Below are 13,673 nucleotides of genomic sequence, written 5' to 3' on the forward strand. Positions count from 1 at the left end.
GTAGAGCGTTAGAACCATTTCTACATATAGGGGTAGAGCGTTGGAACCATTTCTATATAGAGAGGTAGAACATTGGAACCATTTCTATATAGAGAGGTAGAACATTGGAACCATTTCTATATAGAGAGGTAGAACATTGGAACCATTTCTATATACAGGGGTAGAGCGTTGGAACCATTTCTATATACAGGGGTAGAGCGTTAGAACCATTTCTATATACAGGGGTAGAGCGTTAGAACCATTTCTATATACAGGGGTAGAGCGTTGGAACCATTTCTATATAGAGAGGTAAGCGTTGGAACCATTTCTATATACAGGGGTAGAGCGTTAGAACCATTTCTATATAGAGAGGTAGAACGTTAGAACCATTTTTGTATACAGGGGTAGAGCGTTAGAATCATTTCTGTATACAGAGGTAAACTCGTACAGAAGGTAATGAGTGAATTCCATACGATTATTTAACGCGGAACTAAAGTATCAAAATTCCAACATTCCACAATGCCTATTTGGAACAAATATCAGTGTTGTAGTGGTAAAATGTTTTGTGCTAGAGAACCAACGATATCCTAATAAATTTCTTGCCCTTGAATTGTATGTGCACATGTAGGTTGTATTTGAGATGTTTGGTTTGTTTATAATAACTACCCACTTATTTGTTAAGAAAGTATAACCAACCATTATGTATGAGTAACAAATATACGTTGGATATATAATTTGCAGTTTACATAGCATCTTCACAAGATAAAATATTTTATTATTTATGGATATTTTTAAGTCATAATTTTAAACATACAATAACTTTAATATATTAAACATGCAAATTTGATACTATAAAATACTATATGTACAATTTAAGTTTATTTTACAAACACATGGACTTAGTTTAACAACAGCAACAACAACAAAAACTACGGGAGCGGCATTAATGTCCTCTCCTGCCTCAGTATACCATTGGTGCTGATAGGAGAAAAACTGCATTTTTCCAAAATAAGTGGATGGATGACGTCACTCGCGCCCACCCTTTAACCACACACTACCTATGTATCATATATAACCGAATAGCAGTTAGGTGTTCCTGAATACAAATAACTATTTGTAAAACGTGAAGCTAAGCTGAAAAGGCGGAAAGATTGAGTTCCCAAATAACTGCGTATTGTTTTAATATTTGAATTTTATGGTATAGGTTATACATTCTGTTTATTATGTTTATCTCGCATAGAAACGCCACTGATACGTTTTTCAACATCACAGGGAACACTTGAAAGCCTGAAAAAAATATAAATATTCTAAGATGGCATTTTAACCCTAGTCAGACTCGTACAGTACACTCAGCTATTTTGATACAATTGCCAAAGCGAATGTAGTCAGGGTGTTTTGCTGTTCTGTGTGGGTGTATTCATACACTACAGCCCCTGATGATTGTGAGTTCGCAGGTGAACTACAACACTCGTGCAAGGTTACCCGGCGGAGCCAGAATTAATGGAATGGGTGGTATTTCAGATACATCTTGCATTGCAGTCATAGTTGAGAGTTCTTTATATAGCGAGAGAGTCACTAAGATAGGAGAATGACGCAGTTCGAAAATAGTTTGTAACTATGTAAATTCAAAGGTTTTCGCTGTTGCATAATACTAGAAAGTTCTAATGTTAAATGTGGCAACATTCTACTACATAATGTACAGTAACTTTCTGATTTACATATTAACAATTTTCACTAAAAGTTCTGTCTATATTTTCCCAATTTTTGTTTCACGTTTAACATACACACTCACAAGGATACTATTTACGGCAACAAAGAAACTGTATATTCAGATAATTTTGCGTTTTCTAATTTTTTGTGTGATGTTATTAGAACTGTGCTAATAAATTAATTTTGTATATGTATGTATACATTTGTATAGTTTCAGCTCACAGACTGAGATAACGGTAGTATATCACCATATTTTCTGTTGTATATTTCTTCATTTCTTTAGCCACTCATTCCACAAAACAATGTTATCTGTATAAATAAATTGAATACTAATTGATCTGTTGGTTTATTTATTGGAATATTTGCGTATAACCATTTCTAATTTTCACTTGGTAAGCTAGAGAGAAGACAGCTATCAACATCACCCACCGCCAACTCTTTTTTTTTTTTACCTAAGTGCGTGATTTGATTGTCACTCTTGTAGCACCTTGTATTATGTTTCATTATATTTTATTTATTAACAGCTTAAAATGGTCGATGTCTGGCCTGTGCGCGAAAGTTTGTTTGTTTTGTTTTGAATTTCGTGCAAAAGCTACACGAGGGATAACTGCTCTAGCCGTCGCTAATTTAGCAGTGAAAGACTAGAGGGAAGACAACTAGTCATCACCACACACCGCCATCTTTTGGGCTACTCTTTTATCAACGAATAGTGGGATTGATCATCAAATTATGACGCCCCCACGGCTGAAAGGGCGAGCATGTTTGGTGTGACGGGGATTCGAACCCGCGACCCGCAGTTTGCGAGTCGAGCGCCCTAACCACCTGGCCATGCGGGAAAGTAACGTACATGGCGCCACATCCGTGTTGTTGGGCTTAAGCATTTATCATTAGAACTTCCATCTTCGATTATATGGGGTTTTAAGATTTTCTTTTAGAAATTGTCTTTGTTCCACTAACTCTATTAAATAATGATACAAGAGTGTGTAAAAATTTGTCTAACCGTCTTTGGTAGATTAAATTTAAATACGATGGGCATTTTTTTTCCTGTTTGAAAATGTTCAATTAATCTCTTTCATATAATTACGGAATTGATTATAATTTTAACTTCTTTTCCGCATAATAGCTTCGTTCGTGGACTTTTACTTGTATGTGATAGAGAGGTGTAACCCTAGTTATTGATCTCAAAATTTCATAACTTAGTAACACAAAATTAGGGTTTGATTTTCTATGTCTAAGGAAAAGCTACAAAATGGGCTATCTCTGTTGTGCTAATCATGGGTCTTGAAATCCGAAGTGTTAATTGGAGTATTTGTGTAGAAATTTTCTATTTCACGTGAGAAAAACTTTATATTTGTTACATGTTTAATGAAGGTAGATATGGTATGAAACGTCTTTCAAGACAAAATGCTCCGAGTCTAAATTGTAAAACTTTCATGATCCATGTATTGTGGGTCTGGCATGGCCAGGTGGTTAGGGGGCTCGATACGCAATCTGCGGGTCGCGAGTTCGAATCCATGTCTCACCAAATGTTCTCGCCCTTCCAGTCGTAGGGGCGTTATAATGTGATGGTCAATTCACTATTCGTTGGTAAAAAGTAGCTCAAGAATTAGCGGTGGGTGGTGATGACTAGATGCCTTCCCTCTCGTCTTACATTGCTAAATTAGGGACGGCTAGCGCAGTTAGCCCTCGTGTAGCTTTGCGCGAAATTCAAACCAATCCTTGTATTGTACAAACGAACATATGTAATTGTATATATATGACAGATGAATATACTAATTATTCCTATTCTTGCTTCAAAGATCTTCATATTCTATATAAAAGGCTCTTCGTTTTAACATATACCACCATTGTTATTTTTTGTTAATCGGTTGCATTGTTTTCATTTAATAACGAACTAGTTTCATTTGTGACATTTACAGCACCAGCATAAATGAGATGATTCATTTTGTCACAGTACGAGATTTAATATTCTTGTGTATTCTTATTATGGTTTCTTTGGACTTTTGGAATGATAGCAATCACAAAGTAACATATGTTCTTTTCAATAAATAAATATCTGTAGAACAAGATATACGCGCAGAGAGAATTCGTTTTCATGATTTCGCGCATATGGACCTCTGGTGTGTAAAGCAGATCAAAAGCAAAATGTTTTAACCAGCTGTGAAACGTAATTTAGAATCTAGAAAAACGTTGCCAATGTATATACTTCTATTATAGGAAAAGTAATATTAGCAATCACTGATACGTTCAGAACTGTGTTATGTTTTTAATTAGTCAGAAATATATTTTCATATATTGATTATTTCCCAGTATAACTGTAACAAATGCTCAAAATATCCAGATTTTTTTTTTCCATTTACAAGTTATTTTTGCCAGGAAATGCAAGCGAAAAATTTAGACATCTTTTGTTAAGGGTTTCAGTTGCAACCTGTTCTAAAATCAGTGTTATTATTTTTTATTTTTATAGGTGGTTATATAATCATAGTTCATTATAAATATATTATTTTCCAGGGAAGCTAAAGAAGTCAGCCAAGCTGGAGACGTCGAAGGAAGGTGGATCTTACCCTGTTTTGTGGCGCCCTCTTTGGTCGCCTGGCTGGCATCCAAGGGGTGGCTCTCAACTCTTTGAGACCTTTAACATGAGTGAGCCCCCTATAGGTGACGTTACGAGTCATCCCATAGAGGATGCAACTGATAGTCATGTCTACGAGAGTTTAGAAGCTTGGTTAGATGAGAATCCTACGTTTGTAGTCGATTATTTTGTAAGAAAGGCTTCTCGACAAATGGTAGATGCCTGGCTTTTGGCTCACGCAGTTCCTCAGAGCATAGTATGTGAGGGTAATTCAAACCCAACTAGTCCGACGTCACGCTCTGGTTCCGGAGCAGCCACACCAGTTCGTAAAATCTCTGCTCATGAATTTGAACGTGGTGGAATTCTTCGCCCAATGGTGACAACTGTAGATGGCACACCAACATTCATATCCCTACCTCTTCCTGAAGAGTCCAATCTTCCGGCAGGACAACGATCATCACGGAAGAGTCGACAAGAGCTTCAGGCTTTGGATGAGAAAGAATTGATATTTGAACTAGTGAAGGACATTTGTAATGATTTAGATGTACGAAGTCTTTGTCATAAAATTCTGCAAAATGTAAGCGTAATAACTCACGCTGATAGATGCTCCCTATTTTTGGTCCGGGGCGAAAAAGACTGTCCTAATAGATGTTTGGTCAGCCAACTTTTTGACGTGTCTAGTGACTCTACATTGGAACAGATAGAACAAAAAGAAGAAATTAGTGTTCCTTGGGGAAGAGGGATTGTTGGATACGTGGCCGCCAGTGGGGAATCTGTTAATATTCCAGACTGTTACCAGGTAAACAGTGTTATCTTACGTTACAATAATTTCCTCGTAAAAGGTGAAAATTTATAATCTAAACAATTTATGTTATTTGGTATAACTTCAACATATTTCTTAACCCATGCATAAGGAAAAATCATACAGCTGGTATTTATTTGATGTTAAACACGAAGCTACACAATGGGCTGTCTGTGTTCTGCCAACCACGGGGATAGAAACTAGAAATGTTAGCATAAAAAGCCCTCAGGCTTCCTGCTGAGCCACTGGTGGCGTATAGCCAGTAAAGTTTTATATTTTCTTAGATATTAATATATTATAATACTTAAACAGTATTGCATGGTTTGTTACGAGTACAGTATTGGATAAAAACAAGAGGAAATCCTCAATAGCCGCGGCACTTGAAATTATTTTAGGCAGCATTAGAGTAAATTAATCTACGAGACCTTCCCCCCTTTTTTATTAGCTATATTTTTGTAAGCCAGAAATACCAAGCGTGAGGCGCGCGTATATTCAAGTAGATTTTATTACTATCAGGATCTCTACCAGCCTACCCTCAAATTGAATTTTTTTTTAGGCAGGATTTGAGTAAATAAATCTATGAGATTTTGGGCGTGGTCAAATACATCAACCGAAAGGGTTTGTTTGACCTCCCGAGTCCAAAACTGTAATTACATCTCTAATCGATCAAGAGATGACAGAGCTGTAAACTAAAAGTTTGAACTTGGGAAAACTCGGAGCCATTCTATAAGCCGCTTTGCCGCGGCTAAAATAAGGATCTTAATGGTCGCGTGAAATCTAAGTTCATAGAAACTATTAACACAATTTTTAATATTTCACTTCATACATTTCACACAGTTATAACAGGGATCTGACTCGTCCACGGATATCAGAGAACACACAATTATGTTAAAGTACAAAAAAAAGTAATTTTTACTTCGTAAGAAAAAGGAGGACAATTTCAAAAACGGAGTAAATCATTTATTAGGAAGAATGGAGTTGGTAATAAGAAATTTTGAACTTAGGAAATGACACTTGTAAATTACTAGAACTTCTCTAATCAGGAATATATGAAAGCCTTGACAACGTGTTTAGGATTACTGCAGTGAACGACAGTTGACCGGTACAAGTTTCCGTCCGATAGTTCTTTTAATGATAGGAATACTTTCTAATGCGTAACTTGCGAAGTGATGTTAATTTTTTTTTTCGTAAAGTACCCTTTGTTAAACCTAGTTAACTATATTACGACATATTTATTACCATCATGATAGTAAGAAACATGTATACGATAAAAAAAGTTTAATATGTTACAATAAAAATAACTGGTTATACCTTAATACTTTAGACAGGTAGACCTGACTAGTTCTTTTACTTGAGAATACATTGTCGAGAACACTTGCATTTCATCAGGTTTTTATTATCATAATATACTTTTTAACCGAAATTGCTAAATTGGGAAGGAATGTTGTGTGGTTGGTGTATATATGGTATATGTGTGGGAGATCTTTTGGAACATGTGTGTACTGTATCGAATGAAGAATTCACACTTATCTTATTAACTTCTTATAATTTCCATGAATTTTATAGAAATGTTTTGTTTGTACAGTTTGTTTGTTTTTGAATTTCGCGCAAAGCTACACGAGGGCTATCTGCGCTAGCCGTCCCTAATTTAGCAGTGTAAGACTAGAGGGAAGGCAGCTAGTCATCACCACCCACCGCCAACTCTTTGGCTACTCTTTTACCAACGAATAGTGGGATTGACCGTCACATTATAACGCCCCCATGTTTGGTGGGACGGGGATTCGAACTCGCCATGCCGGGCTGTTTGTACAGACATGTTCGGAGAATGTGATGTTCAGACAAATTTTGTTTCAGACACATTTAGTTATTATTAAAATTTCTCTGTCTATATCGAAATAACGCCTAATTAAGTCTCTTACAGTTGACGCCTTTAAAAGACTTATCACTGGTCGTAATTATGAACTTATTTTACGTGTAGAGCAACTGTTGATTTTTTTTTAATTTTAAGTGCACAGTATTTCAACAGGCGCGTATTGGTCATGTGATTCAGTTCTGGATTTCGGAGCTGACGATCCAGGTTCGAATCCGTGCGATACCATAAAATATTCTCCACCCTTTAAGCTGTGGATGTGTCATAACAGTGACAATCAATCTTTTAGCGTGGATGGTGAGTGGTAGGGTGCTGTTTTACTAGTTGTCTTCTTTCTAACCAGTAGTTAAATATTAGGGACGGCAGCATACAACCTTAGAAGCTCTAGCATAAATATAACAATTTCGCTTGTCGATTTCCTAAGGAATACAGTCTACGTGTACACACACACACACACACACACACACACATATACACATATATAACTGAATTACGTTGAACCAAATTTGGTGACGAATTTATGTAATATGTAATAGAGAAAAAAAATTGAAGCGTGATTTGATAAGACGTGCTTTAGGCTCGTATAAGGTGCAGTGATAAGTGTTAGCAGTTGATGATTTTTTAAACAAGTAACATACAAGAAGTGGAGAATACTTAATAAGAAAAAGTTTGCATATCCAGTAAGGTGAAAACATGTTATTAACAAGGAGCTGTCGAAATTCCAGTTGTTAAACTATTGAAACTTATTTATTTTGCTAAATATTGTTTCTATATGATGCAACGAAAGTGTTACCATATACACTGTATATATTTTTGGATAGTTTTTTTTTTGTACTTTATTATTATAATGCTCGAAGTGAATTTCTGTTACGTTGATGCTTGTCTACTGTATATGTGTTTGAGTGTATGTTCATGTATTTTTTAACCCGTGGCATGACTTGTTTTTTATTGCTTGAAACCTACGACTACCTTATTTTGCTTAAGATCAGGTATTTGATTTACGCTATATTTGATTCTGTGTTTTACTCATGAAAACGTGCGTATGTATATGCTATACCTGGAATCTTTCGTGTACTCGTTCTATTGTCTTATTGATCTTAATGTCATGTGAATGTTCACAGCATTTCGGCAACTAGCTATTTGTCATCACCTTCATATATACGACGAAATGCCTTCGATACTTCAAGCAGACTTAGTAGACCTAGTCGGAAAGAAAACTATTTCAATTGGAAAAGATCCCGATTTTCTACATAAGGAGAATCTTTACAAAACTTTGGTATTCTTTTCTTGTGTCTTGTCCTGTTATAAGCGACAATTAGCTACAGATTGTTAGAGGTTATCAAGACCAGAAAATGTAACAAAATAGAGAACCTGGTTATGCTTTATGGATAAATAAGATGAATAAAAAAATTGGGAATTTAAAAACCTGCGAATAATGATCGTAAAAAAAGTAAGAAAACAAGACTGGAGATACTGTAGACATTATTTACTCAAACTACAAATCCCTATTTTGATTCCATCAAATGTAATCCTAGCAGAACACGAACTATAGAACCTCAGTACTACAGCCCCACACGGTAACCACTGATGCGTGCTAGACCTGTTGTCGGAAGTGTTGAAACTAAATTCATCACTTCCTGTTATTGTTTTTATTGCATACACTGAAGAATTTTCGTATTTGCAGGAAAAACATCTGCCGTTACAAAGTTACCACAAGAAAATCAATAAATTAAAATAATCAACTCTGTATGTGTGTGATATAGGTATGATCCTTCAACTAAAGATGTAGTTTTACATCTACTTAGGAATTGGCTTCTTCTTCTTCTTTTTACTGGTATAACAAAATAGCCAGATACGGCTTTATTATATGTATGGTGTTTACTAATAACGTAAAAAGAAAATATCTGAGTTGACGCAAGATTCCAAAAAAGAAACAGTCGAAGGTAGAAAATAATGATAACATGATGTATTTTGACCAGCATCTATCTGTGTTTGATGCTGGTGATATATTTAGTTTTAAATTTTTACTTAAGTACTTCACTTGTATATTTCTTTGTGAAATAACATTAACAAGCACATGTATTTGTTCGATTAGTCGACTAATCACTATTAACCTAAAATACTTTATATATTTTAGGTGTTTGGATAAAATGTCGCATAAAATCATAATTCATTATCTTTTATTATTCAGCGGACTAACTGGTTATTTATTTGTTTGTTTCTTTTCCTCACCAAAACGCGAATTTCAGTGAAGAAAGGATGACGTAGTGGCCTAACCTATTATTTTGTTCGCTACTCCTCTGCAGCAGAGAAGAAGGCCTCACGTGGTGGTGGGCTGTAAGATGTTTGTTTAGTTTTTATGTATAGCCGTTTACTCGTCAGTATTAACCTAAGATACTTTGTGTTTGGATAACATATGACTGAAATTCACATGTTGGTGAGGAAAATAAATTCATAAATAAATAAGTTTATATGTATATATATATATATTTGTGTAGGAGTACATTTTATACAAGTTGTATGATACTTTTACGCTTATAATCAAATTTCAAACCTTTTTAGTGCCACTGCAACTGAAACAAGAACAGGTAATTCGATGAATAATGGCACATTGTAGGTTATGGCTTTCATTTTGCTTCTAGTAGCTTCTAGCATGACGCTGATTGTGTATTAGAAACTAATATTTCTCACATAATAATTATTCATGTGATGGATATAGGTTCTGTTTTGTATGATGGGCTAGAAATGGTGTAACATGCTAAAGATAACATGCTCCTTTTGAATATTTATTTGTATAACTATTTTAGTTTGAGCGAAGATTTCCTCAGTGTCTTATTTTAGCGCCATCTTCCGAACGTAATACCAATTATTAATTATCAAATCATTGTACGATGATGTTCAGAAATAATTTGATATGTTTAGTTAAGTCGAGAAAGAGGGAAATAAAACAAAATATGGAATTCTTGTAACAGTTTTTATTTTATAAGAGAACAACGAGAAAAACGTCTGTCAAGCCTTGTTATTAAAACTTATGTTAAATTAAGATAATAGCCTTTTTAAAATTTTCTAGGATTCAAGATTCAACAACCTGGTAGATCAGAAAACTGGGTACACAACTAGAAGCATGCTATGTATGCCGATATCCAATATTGAAGGTGAAGTTATGGGTGTAGCACAAGTTATAAACAAGTATGGACCCAATGGAGAGCCTTTTGATCATAATGATGAAATGGTACTGTCTAAGTTGTTTGTTGGTAAATGAATGTTAGAAGTTTAAATGGCATATCAGTGCTGAATTTTAATATATGTCTGTAATAAGGAAAAGCTTGATCCAACCATAATTCTTTTGTGTGGTGTGAAAGTAATAGTTCTTTGTTTATTGGATTAACTAGGATGTGATTACATCATATGAAATACCCACATTAAAAAGTGTAATATGTTTTGTTAATGTATAAGAAAAAAAAATATATTTTCACAGGTTTTTGCCCAGTATCTACAATTTTGTGGTATTGGACTCCGAAATGCCCAGTTGTATGAATGCTCACAGCTGGAAAACAAAAGAAATCAGGTAAAAAGATATTAACTTAATAAATAATAAACTATTGAAGGTGAAAATGAAGTAACATGTACTAGAGAATTTAGATATGAGTGGATATGAAATCTTGAGTGAGATGTATTGATACCCTACTTAAATTTTAAAACACACAAGAGAAAAAATTGTAAAAATATTTGTATATATTTTCTGTGAATACATTTTATCATAATTACAATATACCATGTAATTTTACATCTTTTAGAAATGCACAATTTACTTCTTAGCAGTGGCATTTCTAGGATTTTTAATGGGGATGTGGGAAAGCAAGTATTTAGGGGCAGAAGGGTGATTAAGTGTTATTGAATACAAAAATAAATAGGCTTTTGGCCTTTAAAAAGTATCTATTTATTCCTTTTAATTGTCAAAAAAGCCAAAATTACCTCAGACTTGTTTTTTGTGCACAGCTAATTAGTGGTCTTGTGCTTTTTCAAACTACCATTAAACCCACCACCTAGGACTTATCTGATTGGAGATATTTCTTTTGGTTCAAGTTACATATTATGACTACCCTGCCCATCCAAGAAAAAAAAATTAACATTTTCATATCAGTGGGAGTCACAAAATAGGGAGAATGTAGAAAGTAAAACATACTCAGAAATCTTTCCACAATCAAGAAATGTTTTTGTGAGATTGAAATCAGTTTTTAGCTGAACATATACATGTATACCTGTTTTGCTGTTTAAAGCTAATGAAACCTTCTTTTACACCTGCATGCCTTTTCTTGTTTCTTTAAGGTACTTTTAGATCTTGCTAGAGTGGTATTTGAAGAACAGAGCACAATTGAACATGTTGTTTACAGGATCATGACTCACACTCAATCTCTTCTTCAGTGTGAACGATGTCAAGTACTACTCGTAGATGAAAGTACAAAGGTTAGAAATAGTAGTGTGATTTGTTTTCTCTTGAACTTTATAACAACAAATTAATGAAACTAAGTAGAGAAAATAAGTTTTTACAATAAATTAACCTTTTAATATATAGATAAAAAATATATTTTGTCAATTAATATACATTATTTTATATCTTTAATTCATTATGATGTCTTTAAAGTGTGCTTGAGTTGACTTGAATGATGAATTTTCAATGAAGAATTGACTTTAGAAAATAATTATTTTATAATAATCTAGAAAATCAAACCGATATTAAATTATACCCTCTTTTTAAGACCACATTTCATTATCTGTAACTGACTGTATTATATTTAATGTATTTTTATGATTTTGATTAATTCATGTTTAACGTTTAATTTTTGTATATGTACTTCCCCAATAAGTACATAATTTTATCTCTTACTAGGGAACATTTTCTCGAGTGTTTGATCTCGAGGCAAATGATTTAGAAGATGAAGATTGTGGTTCTCGCACAAGGTAGGTCAAAACTAAATTTCACTAGTTAATTTCATTTTTTAAAGTTTTAAAATTATTTCAGCTTACTTTTTTGTTGTGATTATCAATACTTTTCTGATATTTTACTTTATTTCCCGTCACTGCTAAACATTATGGGTAGGTCTTGTTAACTTTGTATATTAATATTTTTAGTCCTTTCGAGGGAAGATTTCCAATCAATGTAGGGATTACTGGTTTTGTTGCTACAACTGGAGAGGTAAGGAAGCTTTTGTATAAAACTTAGAATTTTCAATAAAAACCACTATAAAAATATAAATTGGACTTTTTCTCTTAGATAATAAAGAACATTGATATAAATAGAAAATTTAATAGAAAGTAAAATTGAACTTGCTACATTTTAATTTTAATGTTCAACTAAGTTCTAAAATGGAAAAAGATATTGCTTTGATTAATGGTTAATAGTGAAACAATGCATTATTCTTGTTTTGTAATAGACATTGTGATGTTTGACATGAAGGTCATTTCTTACAAAAAATTCTATACTTCAATACATTAGGTTTATTTACTAAAGTATAATATATACACAAATCTATCATACGAGTCTACATCAAAAAAGAAAGGACTTGTGCAATAGTTCTATTTAAATCTTCAAATAGTAATGCATATCCTGAATATTGATAAGTTAACTTCCCAAACAATTCTAGCAGAGCTTGTTGAGGTGATTATTAATTCCAGTTCTTACCCCTTTTTGGAAAAAACCTACTAATAATAATGTAATATTTTCTCAAAGAATGTTTGAAGCATACTGTTTTTCGAGAAACATCTCCAATATTAATCTCAAATAATTGTGTAACATATTTTGTAAATAGAATTTTGGTTCTTAGGATAGTGAACAATACTCAGTTTTTTCACATTTGTTAGTACATGTGATGTAAGAACAAACAGTAAACTATGCACAAATTTTTGATATATTAGAAATGTTTACTGTTTCAAGTGTTTGTGTCAGGTTTTTGTCATTAGTACTTGTGCATGTAACTAAAACTCAAATCAAAATGTTTTATCATTTGAATAAATAATTTATTGTACATTTTTTAATGATACTCAAACCATCAGACTAAAAGGTTCGTTTACATTAATTAATCATTCTTTCAATATTCCAGTCAGACATTTTAAAATTCCAGGTATCATAGAGAGTTTGTGGAAAACAAATAGTTGCATTCCAATAAGGATAATACTTTTCAACATAATCTGGTTTATAAGATATAGCATATCACCAGTATAGTTTTACTTGTTCATACAGTCTATAGTCTGTCTGATCTGGTTTATAAGATATAGCATATCACCAGTATAGTTTTACTTGTTCATACAGTCTATAGTCTGTCTGATCTGGTTTATAAGATATAGCATATCACCAGTATCGTTTTACTTGTTCATACAGTCTATAGTCTGTCTGTCTCAAACTTAAAACTAAATCAAGTTTTAGTAGCTGCTACCACTTTTTTTTTCATGTAATAAATAATTATTCCCAGGTGCTGAACCTTCCTGATGCTTACAAAGATGAGAGATTTGATGCTTCTGTGAGTATCTTAGTATCTTCATGTGCTTAACCTTTCAGCTATTAGACATATTCAAGTATACAATGTAATTGGGAAACTGTAATGAAAGAACGAGTTGATCGAAAAGAAGAGGTATGCAAATGTTAATCATTTGTAGAGGGACATAATAATTTATTCTGTTTTGAAATATAATGCTCATTAAGTATATGGGCTCTGTAAATATATATATATATATATATATAT

The 13,673-nt window shown here is 33.3% G+C and overlaps 1 protein-coding gene across 2 annotated transcripts in view; it reads left to right on the plus strand.

Moving 5' to 3' along the window:
• The window catches only part of LOC106457736 (dual 3',5'-cyclic-AMP and -GMP phosphodiesterase 11-like), a 62,396-nt gene that overhangs the window by 3,220 nt on the left and 45,503 nt on the right, over positions 1-13,673 (plus strand). For both annotated transcript variants that reach the window (XM_013917185.2, XM_022383953.1), the window contains exons 2-8: positions 4,201-5,060; positions 10,004-10,165; positions 10,412-10,501; positions 11,263-11,400; positions 11,825-11,895; positions 12,067-12,130; positions 13,404-13,451. In XM_013917185.2, coding sequence (XP_013772639.1) covers positions 4,329-5,060; positions 10,004-10,165; positions 10,412-10,501; positions 11,263-11,400; positions 11,825-11,895; positions 12,067-12,130; positions 13,404-13,451 — 1,305 coding nt within the window. In that variant the 5' untranslated portion in view covers positions 4,201-4,328. The remainder of the gene's footprint in view (positions 1-4,200; positions 5,061-10,003; positions 10,166-10,411; positions 10,502-11,262; positions 11,401-11,824; positions 11,896-12,066; positions 12,131-13,403; positions 13,452-13,673) is intronic.

Source organism: Limulus polyphemus, unplaced genomic scaffold (assembly GCF_000517525.1).
Source record: "Limulus polyphemus unplaced genomic scaffold, Limulus_polyphemus-2.1.2 Scaffold18, whole genome shotgun sequence".
Lineage (NCBI taxonomy): Eukaryota > Metazoa > Arthropoda > Merostomata > Xiphosura > Limulidae > Limulus > Limulus polyphemus.